Source organism: Microcaecilia unicolor, chromosome 2, assembly GCF_901765095.1.
Source record: "Microcaecilia unicolor chromosome 2, aMicUni1.1, whole genome shotgun sequence".
In the NCBI taxonomy this organism is placed as follows: Eukaryota; Metazoa; Chordata; class Amphibia; order Gymnophiona; family Siphonopidae; genus Microcaecilia; species Microcaecilia unicolor.
In genome coordinates this window covers 108,796,888-108,823,477 of record NC_044032.1, presented here as the reverse complement: position 1 = coordinate 108,823,477, position 26,590 = coordinate 108,796,888, and the positions used below count along the sequence as shown (strand labels likewise).

At 44.1% G+C, this 26,590-nt stretch overlaps 1 protein-coding gene across 8 annotated transcripts in view; it reads right to left on the bottom strand.

Moving 5' to 3' along the window:
• Positions 1 to 26,590, bottom strand: part of TRAPPC13 (trafficking protein particle complex 13) — a 128,689-nt gene that overhangs the window by 66,354 nt on the left and 35,745 nt on the right. For all 8 annotated transcript variants that reach the window (XM_030193189.1, XM_030193190.1, XM_030193192.1 and 5 more), the window contains exon 2: positions 5,275 to 5,343. In XM_030193189.1, coding sequence (XP_030049049.1) covers positions 5,275 to 5,343 — 69 coding nt within the window. The remainder of the gene's footprint in view (positions 1 to 5,274; positions 5,344 to 26,590) is intronic.

Genomic DNA, 26,590 nt, shown 5'->3' with positions numbered 1-26,590 from the left:
CAGGATTACCAAAATCCAGTCCTCCATCATGCATAGAGGAAGACCCACACCAGCCCAAACTAAATTATGGATATCAGCCATCAAAGATGCCATTTCAGCTCCAAAAATCATCTAAGATGCCATCCATGCCTGGGGCTTTCCCAGCTGGCAAGGCCTTGAGAGCCTTCAATATCTCTGTGGGGGTAAGTGATTCCTTCAAACCAAACCTCTCAAATGTGCTACCACCATCTACATCCTCTTATAGATAATCAAACACATCCCAATACCACAGATCTTTCTAGTATCAGAGATGGTTTGTTCCTTTCACCAGACAACCACAACGGTGTCTCAATTCCATTAATCTTCATTAGTGAGTAAAAGGGAAAATAAAGTAGGCCACACCTGCACAACCAAAGGAATCTTCATAACACATCCTGCTCTACATGTATGGAGCAAATACAAATACTTTCTTTAGAAGAGGGACAAATCACAACATATGGATTCCTTAGTTTTCAACATCACAGAAATGAGCTATTGTTTCACATTTCAATTTGCCACTGGATCGACCTTTAGCATAGTTGCAGATGCCCCAAATTTGTGCCCATACGTTACAGAAAGAAATAATCTTCCACTGCAGTCCAACACAGTAGAACCAGTTCCAATCCAGGACAAGAATCAAGGCTTCTACACCAGGTGCTTCCTTATCCCTCAAAAGATACTGAGGCTGGCACTCTATTAGAATTCAGGAATCGCAACCTATTCCTCTGCATGGAAAAGTTCAAGATGAACACTCTTCCTTCCTTACGTCAAATATATTTTATTGGCTGTATAATCCGGTAAACAAAAACATCAAGGATACATAAGAACAATAACAAGAACAACAACTGGAGTAAATCAAATTCCTAACAATTAGCATTTCCAATTTTCCCCCTTCCCCCTGTTCTTCTTGGATGATACAACAAAAGGGGAGTAGCGTGATCAACAAGACTCTTCCAAAAAGCCAAAGAGATGAGGTGAAGAGAAAAGCTCTTTATTTTGTAATAAAGTAGGACTTGACATGGCACCGTGTTTCAGCAACAATGATTTATCTACCCGCTTTATCCGTCAACAGTATTTTTAAAGACTTGTTTTGGTTTATTTCCTCTTTGCACTATCGTGCAATCTCACACCCGAACTACAACTGTATAAAGACTTCTGAGGCTGGCATTGTTGCTGAAACACAGTGCCTTATAGAGTCCTACTTTATTACAAAATAAAGAGCTTTTCACTTCACTTCGTCTGCTTGGCTTTTTGGAAGAGTCTTGTTGATCACGCTACTCCCCTTTTGTTGTATCATCCAAGAAGAACGGGGGGAAGGGGGAAAATTGGAAATGCTAATTGTTAGGAATTTGATTTGCTCCAGTTGTTGTTCTTATGTATCCTTGATGTTTTTGTTTACCGGATTATACAGCCAATAAGATATATTTGATGTAAGGAAGTGTTCATCTTGAACTTTTCCATGCAGAGGAATAGGTTGCGATTCCTGAATTCTAATAGAGTGCCTGAGGTAATTAGAAAGTCATGGGATAGGACATAATGTCCTAGTGTGGATTAAGAGTTGGTTCAAAGGTAGAAAACAGAGAATAGGGTTAAATGGTCAGTATTCTCAATAGAGAAGGGTAGATAGTGAAATTCTACAGGGGTTTGTGCTGGGACCGCTGCTTTTTAATACATTTATAAATGATCTAGATAAGGGAATAACTAGTGAGGTAATTACATTTGCTGATGACACAGTCATTCAAAGTTATTAAATTGCAAGAGGATTGTGAAAAATTGCAAGAGGACCTTATGAGACTAGGAGACTGGGCAACAAAATGGGAGATAACCTTTAATGTGAGCAAGTGCAATGTGATGCACATGAGAAAGAGGAACCCTATCTATAGCTACACGATACAAGATTCCACATTAGGAGTCACAGCCCAGCACAGGCTCCTCAGTAGATGTCATCACTAATGATACGTTGAAACCCTCTGCTTAGTGCGAAGCGGTGGCTAAGAAAGCAAATAGAATGTTAGGTATTATTAGGAAAGAAATAGAATGTTAGATATTATTAGGAAAGAATAAAAACCAAAAATGAGAATGTTATAATGCCTTTGTATCATTCCATGGTGCAACTGCACCTTGAATACTGTGTGCAACTCTAGTCACCGCATCTAAAAAAAGAAAAAAAAAAAAAAAAAGATATAGCAGAATTAGAAAAGGTACAGGTTATTTTCAATTTTGGAAACATATAAAAACTCATTTATTTCAGAATTCTGTTTTGCAATCTAATAACTAGTATGGATTAGCTTATCTAACACTTCTTTGAAGTGTGTATGTAAACACTGCTGATTATTGCTTGAAAGTCCTGGAGGTGTCTAGCTTCTTGTATATACTAGGATTCGCTTTTAAACTGTGGGGTATTAGCGGAATACAAGTTACATTATATTAATGTTACAGAGAAGGGCAACAAAAATCATAAAGGGGATGGAATGACTTCTCTATGAGGAAAGGCTAAAGTGGTTAAGGCTCTTCAGCTTGGACAAGAGATAGCTGAGGGGAGATATGATAGAGGTATATAAATTACTGGAGTGGAGTGGAACGGATAGACGTTGCCAAAAATACTACTACTACCTAGTAAATTTAAGACAGAACAGAGAAAATATTTCTTCACTCAACATGTAATTCGTTGCCAGAGAATGTGGTAAAAGCAGTTAGATTGGCAGGGTTGAAAAAAAGTTTGGATAATTTCCTAAAAAGAAAGTCCATAAGCCATTATTAATATGAACTTGGGAAAATCCAGTGCTTATTTCTAGGATAAGCAGCATAAAATCTGTTTTACTGTTCTGGGATCTTGCCACGTACTTGGACTGGCCACTGTTGGAAAAAGGATACTGGGCTTTATGGACCTTCGGTCTGTCCCAAAATGGCAATGCTTATGTACTGATAGTGACAAGAACAAAGTCCTTCCTTTTGGACATTCTTTGAGCCTCAGCGTCTTCACCAAATGCCTCATTTGCTGCAGCTGATTTGCATAAGTAGTACCAGCTACTTTTTCTGCACCTTGATAGCTGGCTTCTGGCAGCTTCCTCAGAACAAGGAGATGAAATATGTATGCTTTCTTCAGAGCCTGGGTTTTATTATTACTACTACTACTATTTAGCATTTCTATAGCGCTACAAGGCGTACGCAGCGCTGCACAAACATAGAAGAAAGACAGTCCCTGCTCAAAGAGCTTACAATGTAATAGACAAAAAAATAAAGTAAGCAAATCAAATCAATTAATGTGTACAGGAAGGAGGACAGGAGGGTAGATGGAGGCGAGTGGTTACAAGTGGTTACGAGTCAAAAGCAATGTTAAAGAGGTGGGCTTTCAGTCTAGATTTAAAGGTGGCCAAGGATGGGGCCAGACGTACGGGCTCAGGAAGTTTATTCCAGGCATAGGGTGCAGTGAGACAGAAGGCGCGAAGTCTGGAGTTGGCAGTAGTGGAGAAGGGAACAGATAAGAAGGATTTATCCATGGAGCAGAGTGCACAGGGAGGGGTGTAGGGAAGGACGAGTGTGGAGAGATACTGGGGAACAGCAGAGTGAGTACATTTATAGGTTAGTAGAAGACTTTAATTGGTGAGCCATTAACACCAATTAATGGCATTTCATTCATAGGGGCTATTCTGAATAGTTCAAACCAAACCAAAGCTTTTCTGCTACAGGACAGGTTATAGAACTTAGATCACTGAAAATTAGCACTATCACAACCAGAGCCTACTTGCTAATTTTAGGCCATATGGTCACTGTCGTACATGTTGTGCCTTTTGTCCAATTTAAGAGGCTTGTCAACAGACTTAATACCAAAGAGTTGACCCCTCTACCCCAGTAAGGGTTAAAATATCAAATACAAATAAATAACACCTCTATTTACAGATTTCCCTTCCGATTATATCTAATGCTAGCTTTATTCACTCCCCTCATGACCCAGTATAATGCAATGGCACACTGCAGTGGAAGGAGCATCACTTATGGGCCGTTGATCAGAAGCAAAAGCAAATGCAGGTGCTAGAGGCTATTAGCGCCATACTAATGCCTGTGCTTTGCCACTGTCCCATGATCAGAGCCCCCGAGCGTATGAAACAATGCGCCTGCGGGCTCTGACTGCAACTAGCATGCAAATGCATGCTAAACAGGGCCCTTAGTGAAAGAGGCATGCAAATGCATGCTAAACATATTCCTCCCCAATGATCAGTGGGCAGAAAGCCAAACATCGGTGTGCTGTCCGCGGCAAACCCTACACCAGCTCGGAGCTGGCGTTAGGGTTTGCAGACCATTGGGGAGGAATGGTGAGCCCTCTCCAGCATGAATTTGCATGCTAGCAGGCCTCCCATTCTCCCAATACAGTCCTCCCACAGGGAGAAGGAACTCCAACCCTCACCACCCCCACTCCAGTCCCCCCAATCCCCCCTTGCAGCCCTCCCAAAAGCCCTGGTGGCTCAGTGGGCCGCAAATCAAGCCCCCCCCCCCAACCCGGTAGTCTAGCGGCCCTCTTCTCCGCCCCCCCCCCCCCCGTACCTTTGTTGGAGGAGGGAGGTAGTACACTCCCTCCTTTTCCAGTGCCACCTTGAAAACAGCGGCGCCCAGCCCTGGAATTCAATTGTCAGTGGAGGTTCAGCTGGGTTACCAAAGTCCAACAAGGTCATTTGTTTAATTTGTGAAACGAAACACTAAGCTTCTCTTCCCACTAGCCAAAGCCCAAGATACTAATAAGGGTACAGCACAACCTTTATGAGAAGAAATTGGTCTTTTTATCCAAAAGTTATTTTACCTAGACCTACATTGTGCTAAAGGGAGCCAATGATTAAGTGTGTGTATATCTAAGTTATACACAGGCACTGGAGAAGAAGAGCAAAACTGAAGTATCAATACCTAAGGAGAAACACTCTGTTTGGATATCTAGTGACAGACCAATACTGATAAATTTTGAATACAGGGAAAAGAGTGAAGTGTATCAGATACCTGAATAGACAAATGCCCATAGACATTCAGGCCAGGGTTATTCTATTGGTGCCCATCTTTGGGCTGGCATAAAGGAATATTCAACTTTGATCTGCAGAAATTTTCTACTGTGGGACACCTCCAAGGTTCGTAAAGTACAGCCCTACAACTTTCATCATTAATAAAATCTTTACTTTTGCTTATGTTGTTTGAATATTAACACAATGTCATTCCAAAATATTTAACCAAATATTTTTTTTCTTTACAGTTAGCTATGTTCATCATCATTACCTGGTAAATCTCCATCTTCACATGTAACTGGAATATTGGTGAATAAGGTTGGTTTTGTCAATCTCATCACTGAAGAAACAAAACAAAACAATAATTACATTATATTAACCATTTCAAATACACCTACAAAGCAGCAAGTACAACATACTTGTGCACAGAAATGAAACAAAACCTCTTTCAATTTCATAAAATAAAAAGAAATATACACACAATCTAAAATAAAATGCATGATAAATTAACCTATTATCCCTTAGAGAGCACCAGTACTGGACCCAGCTCCAGTTTTATTCAGAAAAAAAAAAGTACTTACATGATTTTGGTACATGGAAAATCTTTCTAATGAAATATAAGCATGGAATCTTTAAATAACCACAAGCTGACAACTTTCTGCAGGTTTTAATGCAAAATTCCTGTTTATTTTATTTCAATATGTTAAATTCAGCAATTATGGCATGTAACAGATGACTGGAGGGTGGACAATTTAACACCAATTTTTAAAAAGGGTTCCAGTTGATTCATCCCTTTCTTTTTTGTTAAGTTGTTAATAAGGACCAAAAATGTTTAGGCTTTCAGTTAGTCAGGAGAAAGCAATTTCAGAGATGAACAAATATTCTGATACCCCCTAACTTCACGGGTTGTGACAACCACTAGGCTCCTCTCAGCAACTGTTGAACGTTTGAAAATGAACCTAATTCATTCTTACAAAGCAGGGAAAAGCTAAAGATAAAATTTCTAGATGCTGCCACCTAGCAGTTTCAACTGTCAGAAGCAATGTTAAGAAATGAAGTTCCAGGGTACTGTTAAGTCGAGGCAAAATCTGAAAGACCAAGCAAAATCTAATAGAACGTTCCAAAAACAGAATTTGTAAAACAGAGTCCACAGACAACTGCAAAAACGTTTAGCTGAAACAACTGTAGCATATTTTACAATGATGTTTATTAGATTCTTGATATAACAATACACTGAAACCTTCTGCTCAGTGTGCTGCTGCAGCTAGAAAAGCGAATAGAATGTTGGGTATTATTAGAAAAGGTACGGAAAACAGGTGTGAGGATGTTATAATGCCGTTGTATCGCTCCATGGTGCGACTGCACCTTGAGTATTGTGTTCAATTCTGGTCGCCGCATCTCAAGAAAGATAGTAGAATTGGAAAAGGTGCAGCGAAGGGCGACTAGAATGATAGCGGGGATGGGACGACTTCCCTATGAAGAAAGACTAAGGAAGCTAGGGCTTTTCAAGCTTGGAGAAGCGACGGCTGAGGGGAGATATGATAGAGGTATATAAAATAATGAGTGGAACAGGTGGATGTGAAGCTTCTGTTCACGCATTCCAAAAATACTAGGACTAGGGGGCATGCGATGAAACTACAGTGTAGTAAATTTTAAACAAATCTGAGAAAATGTTTCTTCACCCAACGCATAATTAAACTCTGGAATTCGTTGCCGGAGAACATGGTGAAGGCGGTTAGCTTAGCAGAGTTTAAAAAGGGGTTAGACGGTTTCCTAAAGGACAACACTGCTAAATGGGAAAAATCCACAATTCCAGGAATAACATGTATAGAATGTTTGTACGTTTGGGAAGCTTGCCAGGTGCCCTTGGCCTGGATTGGCCGCTGTCGTGGACAGGATGCTGGGCTTGATGGACCCTTGGTCTTTTCCCAGTGTGGCATTACTTATGTACTTATTTAACACCTTTCTGATAAAACCAGCCCTTTTCCCTGGCTAATTCATGCACGCCGAAGCCCACTGCCGCAGCCGCCATCTCTATGGAGCGAAAGGTTGCTTATGCTTGGCTGCTTTACATCCTTTGAGTTAAAGGGGTGAATTGGATTTTTGGTGGGGGAGGGGACAGTGGAGGGTGGCTGCTGGTGGTGCTTTCCCAGAACCCGCTGAGTGCCAGACGTCAGTCGGAGGGAGCTCATCATATTCTATCTCCTACCTGCTAGAAGTGGGACTGCTCCCCAATCGCTTGCCACCAGCACAGAAATAGCTTCTGCCATCTGAGGCATGTGAAAAGACCCTTGAGGACATAATTCCTAATGCTATGAAGGATCATATACTACTGCTACTGTCCCAAAACCTAATACGTACTGAGCCAGTGTGGTGATATGAGACTTATGGAAGTAAGATGGCTGCAGCGAGGTGAGCTCTGAAACCACCCTCCCACTCAGCCTCAAGACCAGTCACCCAACCCTTTAGGTGAATAACCAGAGGGTACCTAAATAGGATCCACTTCAGGACCTCCGACAGGAAGCTCACCGTGCCCAAACGAACCTTAAAATGGCAAACCTAAGAACATGGGCTACCTATTACATGATGATAATATGGATAACAGGGATAATAGCGGGAGCACCAAATGAATGCAGCAATATCCCCACATGCATAACTAATAAATGAAGACCCCACCATCAATTGAAGTACCAAAATACAACCTCCACAACAAACTAGAATCAAAACCAATGACCTACAACAAAAAGTCAAGCCAGAACAACACACAACAAGATCACAATCCAAAAACAGAGACCACTCATACTATCAAACACAACAAAATCAGTTACAATACATACATCAAGATACCCGTAGGATATATAAACGCACAATCGGAAGTCAACAAAACAGCCATACTTAGAGACTGGATCAAAACGGAAAAAATAGGATTACTACTCATAACAGAAACATGGCTACACCTAGAAGACAACCCAATACTGCTGGACCTATACAAAACAATCTGAATAAACCAGAACAAAAAGAAAGCAAGGGGAGTCGCAATAATATACAAGTTAACCTTCACTGTTGAGCCTGTCACTAAACATTTATCCTCAGTGATCGAAATCCTGGCATGCAAAAATCACAGACACAACTAGGAAGCCAACTATGTATCGTACTGTTCTACCAACCCCCAGGCAGTTGGACAAACGCTCAAGACGACTTCATGGCCTTTGCATCAAACACCTGAACAAACCAACAAAATGTCCTAATTGGCGACATCAATCTGCACCCAGACAACAGAACGACACCAACACCAAAATCCTAGTGAACTTCCTAAACCAATGGAGAGTCACAACAGCAAAAGGCACCACACCCCCTACAAAAGGTCACCTACTGGACTTGCTAGCCCACAGGTTACCAGAAAACAACAATCATACAATAAACCACAAATGGGAAGAGGTACTATGGTCAGATCACAGCACGCTCACTTTTACACTACAATGGAAGTGAATGGAAAGAACAGAAAACCATCATCACCACATACACTCATGACCAGAGTGAAGGTGGACAACCACACCTTCTGGAAAACAGTATAGACTGATCATAACAACCTAGAACCAAACATTCATTTTATGAGGAACTGGGATGAAACATGCGAAAAAAATACACTGCACAAAACAGCACCACTTAAACAAAAAAATAAGAAATAAAAAGCACCCAAGTCCCTGGTTCAACGATGAGCTACTGCACATGAAAAAGCTGTGGAGACTAAAAAGAAAATGGGCCAAAAACAAAACAGAAATAAACAAAGACACATGGAGAAAAGCTATAAGAACATACAAACAGAATATAAAGAAAGCCAAAGTGGAACACTACGACACATACACAAATCCAGAACAGAACACCACGAAAAAAATATTGGAACTCATGAACAACCTATTGAAAAAAACAGGACACACTAGCGTCAACTGACATCACCTACAGCGAACGAGCTAGCTCAACACTTCAAACAAAAAATAGCAAAGACAAGATCCAACCTCGTGATACCACAAACATCCATCACAGACTACCTACAAGACTGTGAAACCAACACCACCCACATCATGGCGGACAAAATTTGGTCCGCTTTCGAATACCCCAAAATGAGTACAGTAAAAACACTACTGATCAAATAAGCACACGCTAAATTGTCTGCTAGACAAATGCTCCAACCACACGCTAAATTGTCTGCTAGACAAATGCTCCAACCACACAATAAAAAACCCACCAGACTGGTTCATCAAATGCATCACCAAACATATCACATACATGCTAGCAGAAGGACAATTCCCAAAAGACAATCTCTAAGAGCACAACCAACATGATCAGCGATCTCAAAAACTACAGACCAGTGGCCTCAATACCACTATCGACCAAAACAATGTAGGGATTGGTAACACACCAACTAAAAGAATATCTAACAAAATTTTCAATCCTACATAAATCCCAATCAGGTTTCAGACCACAACACAGCACTGAAACAGTCCTAACCACTCTGATAAATTCAGAACCTTAATAAGCCCAAGGTCAGAATATACTATTAATGCAATTCGACATATCAAATGCTTTCGACCTAGTAGAACGCACAACACTGACAACCCTGCTCGATTACATAGGAGTCAGTGGCCGCATAGTTCAATGGCTTCCTAAAGTCTAAATCCTGCATTGTAAAGATGTCCAACTAGCAATCAACATCCTGAATCTCTAAATGAGGGGTACCACAGGGCTCAGCAATATCACCAACACTGTTCAATGTATTGATGGCTCCACTCAGACAGAAACTAGAGTTCATGGGTTTTAACCCATTCATCTATGTCACCATTTACATACCTTTCAACAACATCACAGAAATAATGAAGAAAGTCAAAACAGGTATGGACATTACGGAAAACTGGGCAGAAACTTTCAAACTCAAATTAAGCAGAGACAAAATGAAATTCCTGGTACTGTAAAGCCCGCATAATCCTACAACCCACCAAAATTTCAAAATAAACCACCAAACATACCAAATTGAAACACAATTAAAAATACTGGGAATCATTCTTGACAAACAACTAACACTAGACAGTCAAATATCAGCAGTAACAAAAAAAATGCTTCAGAACACTATGGAAACTGAGAAAGATCAGAGACTACTTTCCTAGACAATCATTCCTGTTAACAGCAGAATCAATGATACTTTCACAACTAGACTACTGCAATGCAGTATATATCGGTTGCAAGGAAAGTGCACTGAAATCATTGCAAACTGTCCAAAACACGGTGGCAAGGCTAATTTTCAAGAAGTCAAAATATGAAAGCTACCCCACTACTTTAAACACTACATTGGCTGTCAATCAAGACAAGACTGTTCTTCAAAGCAAGCACCATCATCTACAAAATACTATTTGATTTCTCTCCAGAATACATGACTGACTTGGTAGAACTATCCCCAAGAAATGCAAGCCCAGAAACCAGAAGCTACCTACTTCTTCACCTACCCAACTGTAGAAATATAACATACAAATCTATCTACATGGTCAGTTTTAACTACCTGGGCTAATGGTGGAATTCAATACCAAAGATCACAAGAAGTATCAATCTTTTATTTAGAAAAGAAATGAACACACACCTCTTTTAAAAAAGTTCTACAACAAATAAACTAGCTATTGATGTCTATTCCGATTGCTAACCACAAACTATCCTTGTAAGCCCCAACGAAAAGGTAAACTATAACAGTAAGCATCACCAAAAGTCTCAACTGAATTATAAAATGTAAACCAATACTGCAACTGTAAACCAGAATGTAATTTGTAAGCCACTTTGAACTGAAACTTCTTTTTGGATAACAGTGGGATACAAGAATACATAAATAAATAACAAAGGGCAAGGCTCAAATTGTGATCGGTGCTCAGGCCTATAGGGTCATGCAAAAAAGAAAGAAAACTTGAAAAGGGGAAGATACTGAAACTAAAAACTATTAAAAAAAGGAGAGAGAAAGCACTGAAAAAATATGTTAATACGTGCTGAACACATGACCTCTCAGTTCAACAGAAAACCCCCCCACTGAGGAACCTGTGCTCGCACATCAGATGAGAAGGCACCCATACATGAGCAGTGGGATGCTGCTATAATTTTCTAATAGCTATATATGCTAGGCAGTGTCTGTACCAGGCTCCGTCGGATGATGTTAACCAGATGTGATAATACAGATGGCCTGCTTGTCCTCAGAGAACACAAACAGGCAAATAACCAACTATGAGTCTGAAGTTATTACTTTGGACCTTACCAGTCTGCTAGCCTCCACAGTTTTAGGTAATCTGCTAGAGATTGATCTTGAAGTCTGTTGTTAATTCCCTCCAATACTCCTGAGTGTATCTTTAAACTTTTGGGGACCAGTCATAGAAAGCTATTGTCAATATATACTCCACTATTAATACCTCATCCTCCCCTTGAATACATGTCAAATTTTATGCTCAAGCATAATAGGTCTATCAACCATATCTTCTCTCTCAGCACTGCAAGAGGAACCCTCAGGACTCATGCAAATCTCCATATCTGGAGAAAGCAAGATTCCCTAAAGATTTATCTAGGGCTACACCTGCCTGAATTACACCATGGTCCAGACTGTCAAACCTGCCAACTTCTACTGTTCTTTGGCTTTGTCTTGTTGAGGTTCCAACTCCTCTTCCTGCACTCCGCCTGTCCTCTCCTGTTTAAGGCCTGCTGGTTGCCAGCCCCTGCAGACCCAATTCAAGGGAAAGTCTACCTGTGGAGGCAGAAGATATCTGCCTGGTCCAGCCAGAGTCTTCTAGACGTCCTTTGGCTTATGCATGTTTGCTTCTGGTCCAGACCACTTCATCATCAGCTAACTATACCTTGACATACTCCTGAGAGATAATATTCAAAACCCCACTGGATGTGGGGGGTTTCCAGAACAGGGTTGGGAAGAATTCCTATGGTTAATCCAAAGACTGCAGCAGAACAGGAATCCACATGCTCCATTATTTATTAATTCCAAGACTACTAATATTACTTTACAATGCAGTTTATATATGTGATATAACCCATGATTCATGTGAAAGGAGAATCTGAAAACAAACTGTGGGCCAGAATCTAAGCACAGCAGAGTTGAGTATTTTAGAAAATGAGAATCCAACAGTGAAACAAAAATGTATTAAAATGCAATTGAGAATTTTACATGCAAAACAAACAAAAAAAAAACCTGTAGATCCAATCCAACTGGTTGATGAGGGAATAGAAGTAACATTTAAACTAACACACAGACTTTATCACTAGTACAGCCATGGGAGCTTCTTCAACTCCGAGCATTAGTCACTGTAGCCACATTCAAAATCTGACCTCAACAACTGAGAAATAGGCTGTAGCACTGTAGAATGCTGTATCAAGTGGAAATCTCTTTCCATGCATTGACTTCTATCTTGCTACATTACATAGTAACATACTTTACATAGTAACATACTTTATGTAATTAATGAAAAGAAGAAAATCAATACCTCCTACTTAACATAAATAAAATCTACAGCAATAAGGGAACAGTAGAAAATGAGCAACAAAACCCACTTGGATCAATAAAAAAAAACAAACAAACCCCTGTTTCAATTTACTTAACTAAGCATGAAAAAACATTTGCTTTGTCACTAATTACAATTACCTTGATACTACTTTAGAAAATGCAGTTCAGACAACTGTTGCAACAAGCAAGACACCTGCACTGTAAAATGCATTAAATATACATATAGTTTCAGGTGGGTATTTCATAAGGCTGCTAGGGCAGAGTTCACATTTATAACATTCAGCCTGTTATTCATGCGTTTGACTATGTTATGACTACAGATAGATACCACTGGGCTCAACTGGTCTACACATTGTCCATTCTGTTGCAGTACTGTAGAGGAAGCCAACACCAACAGAGGGTGATCTCTCCACAGGAGAAACAAAAGCCAACACACACACACAGTGGATCCGACACGAGTCGTGTTTCGGCCATAAAGGCCTGCGTCAGGGGTCTACAATTTCCGTTATCCATTTTGGTACACCCGATGTTTACGGAATAGGTTGCCTAACAGCATTCTGATGTGATTTCTCAGTTAGCGGGAAAGTTTACTGTGTGTTATCTGCAAGATTATCTTTTGATTGGAAATTGTAGACCCCTGACGCAGACCTGGTTTAGGAAAACACCATCTGTGAGAGGACCTTTTTTGGATCCACTGTGTGTGTGTGTGTGTTGGCAGTACTGTAGAGCTCACTTGACCTGTGGCTTAGTCTTCATTCCCTCTCAATTAACCCATTAGTGCCCTATGTTCCCATAATAAGTGCCCATATGGGATCATTGGACACTAATGGGTTAAGGAGCCTCTGTTACACATTCCATGCTTTCTTGAACTAACATGCTTTGTCTCTAATACTACTACCACCACCAAGAGGCTATTCCATGCATCCACCTCCTTTTCTGTGAATAAATATTCCTTCTGTTTCTCCTCATCTACCCTGTTTGAGTCTCATTATCATAACCCTTTGTTCTATGATTTCTTTCCACTAAAGAATGCTTACTTCTTGTACATTGTGAACCCCCTAAGATAATTTCTCCCTTATATGGTAGGAAAGCCTTGCCCAGCGCATCCCAGGATGCAATGGGTAGGGCAGGGAGTCACCATTTTGGAGGTGGCCCTGAAATGAGAAGGGAGTGCTACTCCCTCCTCCGTCATTTCAAGGTACTTGGGGGGGGGGGGGGGGGGAAGAAAGTCTGGAGGTCTGACTTGGTTATATTCGACAGGTCCAGGCTTTTTTTTTTTTTTTTAATTTTGACAGCCCAGACCTGTCAAAAAAACTTCTGTGGGAGGATCATGCCTTAAGCGCATGCCCAAGCACAATCCCCCCCCCCCCCCCCCCCAGAAGTACCCCCATGATCAAAGCTAACAGCATGCCTAAATTTGCATTCTATTAGCTTCGATCATAGGGGAGTTATTCCTCAGCACTAATTTTACAGTGCTGTTTGGAACACCACAGGGAACTGATCATTGGAGCTTCTGTGTCAGAGACTTTTCTCAAATATAACCAGAACTCATGTGCAGATGATCAAAAACCTCATGCTGTTCTGAACAGCACTCTAAAATTAGTGCAGGGCAATAACACCCCTATGATCAAAGCTAATAGCATGCAAATTCATGTGTACTATTAGCTTGGATCAGAGGGGTACTTCTGCGGGAGGATTGTGCCTGGAAGGAGGAGGGAGTGGCCCTTTGGTTTTCCATAAGCTTGCTTTGTTTAATTGCCTGTTACTCTCAAACATAGAGACACCACAAAATGTGCAGATAAGATATATGCTTGGAAACTAAGAACAAATGCACTAATCCAACACTGTAAGCATCCACAATGTGTAACGATAGACAGATACATAAAACAGAAAATGCACCCAGTTTCACTATTCTGCTGTACTGGTTCCCCACCTCCTGGCACATGGAGATAAATGCAGGACATCTCCTCAGCATAGACACTCCTAATTTAAGAACATAAGTGTTGACATACTGGGGGCCAGATGCACTAACAATCGTTAAGAGCCCTTCCCTTAGCAAATCGGTAAGGAACGGGCATGCATTAAGGAAAGGGAATGCAAATGAACTGCTCGTTGTAGCTCTCTTGCATTCTCTATTCCATTGTTAAACAGTCGGACAATTGGCCAGTCGAGCATGCGCAGAGCAGCCAAGCGTTATGCTGGCTGCTCTGTGCATGCCAAATACACCTCCCTGTGCTGCCCAAAGACGCCGCGCTACTCACCCCCTCCGATGCGGCTCGAGTGCAGTAGAGGACGCCCATCCCAAAAAAACCCATCCATTTTGACTGTCATTCCCCCCGCAATAATAAAAACATCTTTTTTGGCAGTGTTTCACTCAGCTGAGAGACCTGGAAGTCCCTGAGCCAATCACAGTGCATTTAGCTATGCTAAAAGCGTTGTTATTGGCTCAGGGACTTCCAGGTCTCAGCTGAGTGAAGCACTGCCAAAAAAGACGTTTTTATTATTGCGGGGGGAATGACAGTCAAAATGGGCGCCCATCGAAAAAAAAAAGCACCCATTTTGGCCGTCATCCTCCCCCCCCCCCCCCCCCCCCCCACAATAATAAAAACGTCTTTTTTGGCAGTGCTTCACTCAGCTGATAGACCTGGAAGTCTCTGAGCCAATCACATACAGTGGGGGAAATAAGTATTTGATCCCTTGCTGATTTTGTAAGTTTGCCCACTGACAAAGACATGAGCAGCCCATAATTGAAGGGTAGGTTATTGGTAACAGTGAGAGATAGCACATCACAAATTAAATCCGGAAAATCACATTGTGGAAAGTATATGAATTTATTTGCATTCTGCAGAGGGAAATAAGTATTTGATCCCCCACCAACCAGTAAGAGATCTGGCCCCTACAGACCAGGTAGATGCTCCAAATCAACTCGTTACCTGCATGACAGACAGCTGTCGGCAATGGTCACCTGTATGAAAGACACCTGTCCACAGACTCAGTGAATCAGTCAGACTCTAACCTCTACAAAATGGCCAAGAGCAAGGAGCTGTCTAAGGATGTCAGGGACAAGATCATACACCTGCACAAGGCTGGAATGGGCTACAAAACCATCAGTAAGACGCTGGGCGAGAAGGAGACAACTGTTGGTGCCATAGTAAGAAAATGGAAGAAGTACAAAATGACTGTCAATCGACAAAGATCTGGGGCTCCACGCAAAATCTCACCTCGTGGGGTATCCTTGATCATGAGGAAGGTTAGAAATCAGCCTACAACTACAAGGGGGGAACTTGTCAATGATCTCAAGGCAGCTGGGACCACTGTCACCACGAAAACCATTGGTAACACATTACGACATAACGGATTGCAATCCTGCAGTGCCCGCAAGGTCCCCCTGCTCCGGAAGGCACATGTGACGGCCCGTCTGAAGTTTGCCAGTGAACACCTGGATGATGCCGAGAGTGATTGGGAGAAGGGTGCTGTGGTCAGATGAGACAAAAATTGAGCTCTTTGGCATGAACTCAACTCGCCGTGTTTGGAGGAAGAGAATGCTGCCTATGACCCAAAGAACACCGTCCCCACTGTCAAGCATGGAGGTGGAAATGTTATGTTTTGGGGGTGTTTCTCTGCTAAGGGCACAGGACTACTTCACCGCATCAATGGGAGAATGGATGGGGCCATGTACCGTACAATTCTGAGTGACAACCTCCTTCCCTCCGCCAGGGCCTTAAAAATGGGTCGTGGCTGGGTCTTCCAGCACGACAATGACCCAAAACATACAGCCAAGGCAACAAAGGAGTGGCTCAGGAAGAAGCACATTAGGGTCATGGAGTGGCCTAGCCAGTCACCAGACCTTAATCCCATTGAAAACTTATGGAGGGAGCTGAAGCTGCGAGTTGCCAAGCGACAGCCCAGAACTCTTAATGATTTAGAGATGATCTGCAAAGAGGAGTGGACCAAAATTCCTCCTGACATGTGTGCAAACCTCATCATCAACTACAGAAGACGTCTGACCGCTGTGCTTGCCAACAAGGGTTTTGCCACCAAGTATTAGGTCTTGTTGCCAGAGGGATTAAATACTTATTTCCCTCTGCAGAATGCAAATAAATTCATATACTTTCCACAATGTGATTTTCCGGATTTAATTTGTGATGTGCTATCTCTCACTGTTACCAATAACCTACCCTTCAATTATGGGCTGCTCATGTCTTTGTCAGTGGGCAAACTTACAAAATCAGCAAGGGATCAAATACTTATTTCCCCCACTGTAAGTACATAAGTAATGCTACACTGGGAAAAGACCAAGGGTCCATCGAGCCCAGCATCCTGTCCACTACAGCGGCCAATCCAGGTCAAGGTCACCTAGCGAGCGTCCCAAACGTACAAACATTCTATACATGTTATTCCTGGAATTGTGGATTTTTCCCAAGTCCATTTAGTAGCGGTTTATGGACTTGTCCTTTAGGAAACCGTCCAACCCCTTTTTAAACTCTGCTAATATAACCGCCTTCACACCACTTTCTCCGGCAACGAATTCCAGAGTTTAATTATACGTTGGGTGAAGAAAAATTTTCTCCGATTTGTTTTAAATTTACTACACTGTAGTTTCATCGCATGCCCCCTAGTCCTAGTATTTTTGGAAAGCGTGGACACTTCACATCCACCTGTTCCACTCCACTCATTATGTTATATACCTCTATCATGTCTCCCCTCAGCCGTCTCTTCTCCAAGCTGAATAGCCCTAGCCTCCTTAATATTTCTTCATAGGGAAGTCGTCCCATCCCCGCTATCATTTTAGTCGCCCTTCTCTGCACCTTTTCCAATTCTACTATATCTTTCTTGAGATGCGGCGACCAGAATTGAACACAATACTCAAGGTGCGGTCGCACCATGGAGCGATACAATGGCATTATAACATCCTCACACCTGTTTTCCATACCTTTCCTAATAATACCCAACATTCTATTCGCTTTCCTAGTTGCAGCAGCACACTGAGCAGAAGGTTTCAGTGTATTATCGACGACGACACCCAGATCCCTTTCTTGGTCCGTAACTCCTAACGTGGAACCTTGCATGACGTAGCTATAATTCGGGTTCTTTTTTCCCACATGCATCACCTTGCACTTGCTCATATTAAACATCATCTGCCATTTAGCCGCCCAGTCTCCCAGTCTTGTAAGGTCCTCTTGTAATTTTTCACAATCCTGTCGCAATTTAATGACTTTGAATAACTTTGTGTCATCAGCAAATTTAATTACCTCGCTAGTTACTCCCATCTCTAAATCATTTATAAATATATTAAAAAGCAGCGGTCCTAGCACAGACCCCTGAGGAACCCCACTAACTACCCTTCTCCATTGTGAATACTGCCCATTTAACCCCACTCTCTGTTTCCTATCCTTCAACCAGTTTTTAATCCACAATAGGACATTTCCTCCTATCCCATGACCCTCCAATTTCCTCTGTAGCCTTTCATGAGGCACCTTGTCAAACACCTTTTGGAAATCCAGATACACAATATCAACCGGTTCCCCTTTGTCCACATGTTTGTTTACTCCTTCAAAGAATTGAAGTAAATTGGTCAGGCAAGATTTCCCCACACAAAAGCCGTGCTGACTCGGTCTCAGTAATCCATGTCCTCGGATGTGCTCTGTAATTTTGTTTTTAATAATAGCCTCTACCATTTTCCCCGGCACTGACGTCAGACTCACCGGTCTATAATTTCCCGGATCTCCCCTGGAGCCTTTTTAAAAAAATCGGTGTTACATTGGCCACCCTCCAATCTTCCGGTACCAAGCTCGATTTTAAGGATAAGTTGCATATCACTAGCAGTAGCTCTGCAAGCTCATTTTCAGTTCTATCAGTACTCTAGGATGAATACCATCCGGTCCAGGAGATTTGCTACTCTTCAGTTTGCTGAACTGCCCCATTACGTCCTCCAGGTTTACCGTGAAGTCAGTAAGTTTTTCTGACTCATCCGCTTGAAATACCATTTCCGACACCGGTATCCCACCCAAATCTTCCTCGGTGAAGACTGAAGCAAAGAATTCATTCAGTCTCTCCGCTACGTCTTTGTCTTCCTTGATCGTCCCTTTTACCCCTCAGTCATCCAGCGGCCCAACCGATTCCTTTGCCGGCTTCCTGCTTTTAATATACCGAAAAATTTTTTTACTGTGTTTTTTTGCCTCTAATGCTATCTTTTTTTCGTAATCCCTCTTGGCCTTCTTTATCTGCGCCTTGCATTTGCATTGATACTCCTTATGCTGCTTCTTGTTATTTTCAGACGGTTCCTTCTTCCATTTTCTGAAGGCGTTTCTTTTAGCCCTAATAGCTTCCTTCACCTCACTTTTCAACCAGGCCGGCTGTCTTTTGGACTTCCGTCTTTCTTTTCTAGTTCGCGGAATATGTATGGCCTGGGCCTCCAGGATGGTATTTTTGAACAGCGTCCATGCCTGTTGTACAGTTTTTACCCTCTCAGTTGCCCCCCTAAGTTTTTTTTTTACCGTTCTTCTCATTTTATCATAGTCTCCTTTTTTAAAGTTAAACGCTAATGTATTTGACTTTCTGTGGACAGTTACTTCAAGGTCGATATCAAAACTGATCATATTATGATCACTGTTATCAAGCGGCCCCAGTCACATAACGTCCCTCACCAGATCATGCGCTTCACTAAGGACCGTCTAGAATTTTTCCTTCTCTCATTGGCTCCTGCACCAGCTGCTCCATAAAGCTGTCCTTGATTTCATCAAGGAATTGTACCTCTGTAACGTGTCCCGATGTTACATTTACCCAGTCTATATTTGGATAATTGAAGTCACCCATTATTATCACATTGCCCATTCTGTTCGCGTCTCTGATTTCTTTTATCATTTCTGTGTCTACCTGCTTGTCCTGGCGAGGCGGACGGTAGTACACTCCTATCACCGTTTTTTTCCCTTTTATACATGGAATTTCAACCCACAATGATTCAAAGGTGTGACTTGTGTCCTGCTGAATTTGTAATCTATCTGAGTCAAGGCTCTCGTTAATATACAATGCTACCCCTCCACCAGTCCGGTCCACCTTATCACTACGATATACTTTGAACCCCGGTATGACAGTGTCCCACTGGTTATCCTCCTTCCACCAGGTCTCAGTAATGCCTATTATATCCAATTTTTCATTTAGTGCAATATATTCCAACTCTCCCATCTTATTTCTTAGACTCCTAGCATTTGCATATAGACATTTCAGAGTATGTTTGTCGTTCCTATTTGCATGATGCTTAGTACCTGACACTATTGATTTGCCATCTTTTGTCTGATCTTTAGTTGTATTTAAGGGCACCTGGCCTACCACGGTCTGCTGTGCAACCTCACTATCCAGAAACCCTATCTTCTCTGTTTGTGAGGTATCTTTGCAAGATACCTTTTACCAAACCATGCGCTTTTGAGCGACTGTCGGCCTTCCCCCCATTTCTAGTTTAAAAGCTGCTCTATCTCCTTTTTAAATGCTGACGCCAGCAGCCTGGTCCCACCCTGGTTAAGGGTGGAGCCCATCCTTTCGGAATAGCTCCCCCTTCCCCAGAATGTTGCCCAGTTCCTAACAAATCTCTGCTAAACGCGTTGTGATTGGCTCAGGGACTTCCAGTTCTCTCAGCTGAGTGAAGCATTACTGAGACCTGGTGGTAGGAGGATAACCAGTCTCACCGATTCTGGACTTTTTGCAGGATGGTGTACACAAAGGCTTGGCCTATAATTCCCTGCGGGTGCACTGCCAAAAAAGACGTTTTATTATTGCGTTAGGGGAGGGGGGGAATGATGGCCAAAATGGACTTTTTTTTAATGGGCGTCCTCAACTGCACTGTCGTGCCACATCGGAGGGGGTAGGCGGCGCAGCGTCTTGGGGGGGGGAAGACAGCCAAAATACACATTTTTTTTTTTTTAAATTGGAGAACTATTTATTTTGTTACTTTTCTAGCAGTTTTTCTATCCCGCACAGCCCCGATGAGAGGTACAGACCTCTCGTTAGATTTTACAGCATTAAGGCAATCAGAAAAGGTTAGTGCATCTCATTACAATAGGGTTTCTACACAATTTGCTCATCTGCATTCCGTGTTCGTTAGCTGCTACCATCGTCGGGGGAAAAAAGTCTTTAGTGCATGCCAGGGTTTACTACTTGCTCATTAGGTTCTTACCTTGGTAATTTTCTTTCCTTTAGTCATAGCAGATGAAGCCATTACGTATGGGTTGTGTCCATCAACCAGTAGGGGGAGATAGAGAGCACTCAACTTTTCACAGTGTCTCATGGCCAGCTAACTCTTCAGTATTTGAAGCTTCCAAAGCAGTATGGCAAACCGCAATGGGACTAACATGAACTTTCCTCACAGCGAACGATGGCCCCTTAACAAGGGCATGAACTCAAAAAAGGAGGGAATACTTGCATCCTCCTGGAGGGAATAAACTCGTCCTCCACGTTGTATAAATGGAGGGAATACTTGCATCCTCCTGGAGGGAATAAACTCATCCTTCCAAAACATGAACTGGAGGGAATGAACTCATCCTCCTATAAATGTAACAAGAATCCTGAAGACTGTTTTCCGACTCCCCAAGGAAGGAATATAACTTCAGGAAACAACAGCAGCACCTGAAATCAGAATCACTGCAATACAGACAATCATACAGGGAGGGCTCATGGCTTCATCTGCTATGACTAAAGGAAAGAAAATTACCAAGATAAGAACCTAATTTTCCCTTCCTTGTCATCAAGCAGATGAAGCCATTACGTATGGGATGTAACAAAACAATCCCTAAATAGGGTGGGAACAAGCCACACCACGCGCAAGCACCTGTGCTCCAAAACGTGCATCCCTCCTGGCAGCCACATCCAGCCTGTAATGTCGGGCGAAAGAGAGCTTAGAAGCCCATGTTGCAGCACTGCAAATCTCCTGAAGAGATAGTGCTCCATTTTCCGCCCAGGAAGAGGAAATCGCTCTTGTGGAGTGTGCCTTAAAGGCTGCAGGCGGAGCCCGGCCACACAGCAGATATGCTGAAAAGATAGCTTCTTTGAGCCAATGGGCAATAGTGGTTTTAGACGCTGAAGACCCTCTGCGAGGACCTGCAAACAGCACACAAAGATGATCAGAGGGCCTGAAAGAATTTGTAATTCGCAGATACTGCAACCGAATCCTGCGCACATCCAAAAGGTGCAACTGCCCAAATGAATCTGGAAACTCCTCCTCAACAAATGAGGGAAGAAAAACAAGCTGGTTTAGGTGAAACGCTGAAACCACCTTAGGCATGAAGGAAGGCACGGTCCGAACCGTGACCCCTGACTCTGAGAATTGCAGAAAAGAGTCTCTACAGGACAGCGCCTGGAGCCGACACCCGCCTTGCCGAGGTAATGGCCACTAAAAAGACGGCCTTCAGTGTCAAATCTTTCTCTGAAGCACGCCGAAGCGGTTCAAAGGGAGCCCACTGAAGGGCCTTCAATACTAACCCCAGGTTCCAAGCTGGACAAGGTGCCAGCATGGGAGGACGGAGCCGAAGCACCCCTCTAAGAAACCGTGCCACATCTGGATGAGCAGCTAAGGACACGCCTTCAACCTTGCCACGCAGGGAGGCCAATGCTGCCACTTGCACCCACAGGGAATTATAGGCCAAGCCTTTGTGTACACCATCCTGCAAAAAGTCCAGAATCGGCGAGACAGGAGCCCGCAACGGAGAAAGCGCTCTTGAACCACACCAGACTTCAAACTGGCGCCAAATCCTGGCATAAGCCATGAAAGTGGAGCGCTTACGGGCCTGCAGGAGAGTGGAAATTACCTTATTTGAGTAGCCTTTGTCTCTCAATTGCGCCCTCTCAATTGCCAAGCCATAAGACCAAAACGGCAGGCGTCCTCCATGGCCACCAGACCCTGTGACAACAGGTGCGGAACCAGAGGTAACGGAAAAGGAGCCTCCAACAACATCTGTCGGAGGTCCGCATACCAAGGCCTCCTGGGCCAATCCGGGGCGATGAGCACCACTTCTCCTGGATGCAGCCGAATCCGCAGGAGCACTCGCCCTATCAAGGGCCACGGAGGGAAGACATACAGCAAGCCCAGGGGCCAGGGTTGAGCCAAGGCATCCAACCCGGCAGAGCGAGGATCCCTCCGTCTGCTGAAGAAGCACGGGACTTTGGCATTGGAACTGGTCGCCATAAGATCCATCACTGGCTTGCCCCATTTGGCACATATCTGCAGGAATACATCGTCTGCTAGTTCCCACTCCGCTGGATCGATCTGATGCCTGCTTAGATAGTCGGCTTGCACGTTGCTCTGACCTGCAAAGTGAGCTGCTGACAGGGACTGTAGATGCAGCTCGGCCCAGTGGCAAATTTGTTCGGCCTGCGCGGCTAGAGCTCTGCACTGAGTTCCGGCTTGTCGATTTATGTAGGCCACTGCTGTCGTGTTGTCCGACATCACTTGGACAGCCAATCCTTCCAGGGTCACTTGAAAGGCCAGAAGGGCCAGAAACACCACTTTCAACTCCAGGCGGTTGGTAGACCACTCCGACTCATCGGGCGTCCACAGACCCTGGGCATGCTTCCCCTGGCAATGTGCGCCCCAGCCCTTCAGGCTGGCATCTGTCACTACGAGGCACCAATCGGGGAGCGCCAGGCGCGCGGGCGGGGCATCCTCAGGAGCAGACGGACCTGATTCTGAAGCTTGCACCGCCTTTGCTCAGGAAGAAACATATAGCCCGAGGCTGTGTCGAACCTGGCCCCCAAATATTCTAGAGATTACGAGGGGGTCAGGTAACTTTTGGCCATATTGACGACCCAGCCCAGAGATTGAAGGACTGAAACTACTACTACTATTTAGCATTTCTATGGCGCTACAAGGCTTACGCAGCGCTGCACAAACATAGAAGAAAGACAGTCCCTGCTCAAAGAGCTTACAATCTAATAGACAAAAAAATAAAGTAAGCAAATCAAATCAATGTGTACATGAAGGAGGAGAGGAGGGTAGGTGGAGGCGAGTGGTTACAAGTGGTTACGAGTCAAAAGCAATGTCAAAGAGGTGGGCTTTCAGTCTAGATTTAAAGGTGGCCAAGGATGGGGCAAGACGTAGGGGCTCAGGAAGTTTATTCCAGGCGTAGGGTGCAGCGAGACAGAAGGCGCGAAGTCTGGAGTTGGCAGTGGTGGAGAAGGGAACAGATAAGAAGGATTTATCCATGGAGCGGAGTGCACGGGAAGGGGTGTAGGGAAGGACGAGTGTGGAGAGATACTGGGGAGCAGCAGAGTGAGTACATTTATAGGTTAGTAGAAGAAGTTTGAACAGGATACAAAAACGGATAGGGAGCCAGTGAAGCGACTTGAGGAGAGGGGTAGTATGAGTAAAGCAACCCTGGCGGAAGACAAGACGGGCAGCAGAGTTTTGAACCGATTGGAGAGGGGAGAGGTGACTAAGTGGGAGGCCAGCAAGAAGCAGATTGCAGTAGTCTAAACGAGAGGTGACAAGGGTGTTGATGAGGGTTTTGGTAGAGTGCTCGGAAAGAAAGGGGCGAATTTTACGGATGTTGTAAAGAAAGAAACGACAGGTCTTGGCGATCTGCTGGATATGATCAGAGAAGGAGAGAGAAGAGTCAAAGATGACCCCAAGGTTTCGAGCTGAGGAGACAGGGAGAATGAGAGAGCCATCAACAGAAATAGAAAACGGGGGGAGTGGGGAGGTGGGTTTGGGGGGAAAAATGAGAAGCTCGGTTTTGGTCATGTTTAATTTCAGGTGGCGTTGAGACATCCAGACAGCAATGTCAGACAAGCACGCTGAAACTTTGGTTTGGATGCAAGGTGAGATATCAGGGGTAGAAAGGTAGATTTGGGAGTCATCAGCATAGAGATGGTAGGAAAAGCCATGGAATGAGATTAATGAACCAAGTGAAGAAGTGTAGATAGAAAAGAGGAGGGGACCAAGAACAGAACCCTGAGGTACGCCGACAGGCAGAGGGATAGAAGTAGAAGAGGATCCACCAGAGTGAACACTGAAGGTGCGGAGGGAGAGGTAGGAAGAGAACCAGGAAAGGACAGAGCCCACTGTAGTTAGATGACTCTCTTTTTTTGAGTCTGCTCTGATGAGCCAGTGGTCTAGGTGCGGGTGAACCCGGATACCCTCTCGCCTGAGAAAAGCAGCTACTACCACCATTACCTTGGAGAAGGTTCGGGGAGCTGTGGCGAGGCCAAAAGGCAAGGCCCAAAACTGGAAATGTTTTCCCAACACCGCAAACCGCAGAAACATCTGGTGCGGGGGCCAAATTGGTATGTGCAAGTAAGCTTCTTTCAGGTCCAGAGACATGAGAAACTCTCCTGGCTGTACCGCCGCAATGACGGAGCGCAGGGTTTCCATGTGAAAATGCCGCACTCTTATGGACTTGTTCAGCTCCATCACCGGGCTGTTCCACTGCCTGCTGTAACCAAGCCAGGCAGGCCCTAGCAGCATAACAACTGCATGCAGACGCCCGAACAGTGAGACCTGCGAAATCAAAGGACCGCTTCAGAGCTGAATCAAGTCTGCGGTCTTGAATATCCTTCAGGGCAACACCTCCTTCAACAGGGAGGGTAGTTCTCTTTGTCACAGCCGTGACCAGGGCATCCACTTTAGGCATTGCAAATCGAGCCAAATGTTCCTCACTCAGAGGGTATAATTGCCCCATAGCCCTGGCAACCTTCAAAGGTCCCTCGGGGTCAGCCCATTGAGTCGAAATAAGTTCTTGGATGGAGTCATGCAAAGGAAAGGCTCGAGCAGGCTTTCTGGTACTAGCCATCCTTGGATTAACAGAGGAGGCTGTGCCACTCCCTGGATCTTCAATCGAGAGGGCTTGTAAGGCATCTGAAATAAGCGCTGGCAGCTCCTCGTGGTGGAAAATCCTCACTGCAGACGGATCATCAAAATCCTGTGGCAATTCTGCACCCGACTCTGGCTCCTCAGACCAAGAAGCTCTGCCAGACCCCTCAGAATCCTCATATCCTCCTGATAAACGCAGAAGGGCTAAGAAACAGGCAAAGCCAACTCCAAAAGGCCAGGAACCACCGGGGGGGGGGGAGGGGGTAGGCCGAGGTTCCGAAGATCCCTGTGGAAGAGCTCTTTTAAGCATGTATGCCTTATGCAGCATTAAAACAAAATCAGGGGAGAAAACCGCTCCCTGACCGCCCGGATCCTGCCCAGGGCTATCAGCTCTATTATTAGCCTCACTCAGAGGACCCCCCCTCCCCCCGGATTCAGGGCTCTCTGTCGCAACGGAGGCCGCGCCATGTGAAAATCCAAAATGGCGTCCGCTGCCAGCTTAGAGCGCGAAAGATCACCGCTCGCCATGCTCGGGCCGCCTCTACCGTCTGTACAGCACGATTTACAGAGCCCCGCTGCTGATTTGCGCTTGCCACATTTAAAACAGCGCTTTACAGTCTCCGCAGCCATCGCCGAAAACGGCGGTAAAATTCAAAATGGCGGTTCGCGTCAAAAACGTCCCGATCGCGGGCCCACCCCGAAGGAGTCAGAAAACACTCTTACCTCACTAGACCGAGTATCACAACTCCGGTCCTGTAGAAGAATCTCAAGAAAAAACCTCTTTTCCAAGATCGCTGCGCTAAAGCGCGACGCGACTTTTTTTTTTTTTTTTTTTTTTTTTTTTTTTTTTTTAACGCTGTGAGGAAAGCAGAGGCAAAAAGAGGTAAATAAAATCACTCCGGAGGCTCAGATAAGTGGGAAAGGCAGGGAAAGGCGAACCAATGTGCCTGCATCCACTGAGTGGGAAAGGACAGGGAAAAGCAAGCTAATATGACCACATCCACAGGGGCATGGGTAAGGCAGGGAAAGGGCTGACCTATGTGCCTTCAAAGAGAAGCTGCTATAGCCTCTAACACCCCGGCTAACAACTGGCAAGCCAGGAGCCACCCCCAGGCAGATTTTTGATGGAGCTCGAAGAAGCTGCAGCCACCCTGCTTGGGGAGATAGAGAATACTGAAGAGGCAGTGGAGCTAGCTGGCCATGAGGCACTGTGAAAAGCCGAGTGCTCTCTATCTCCCCCTGCTGGTTGATGGACAG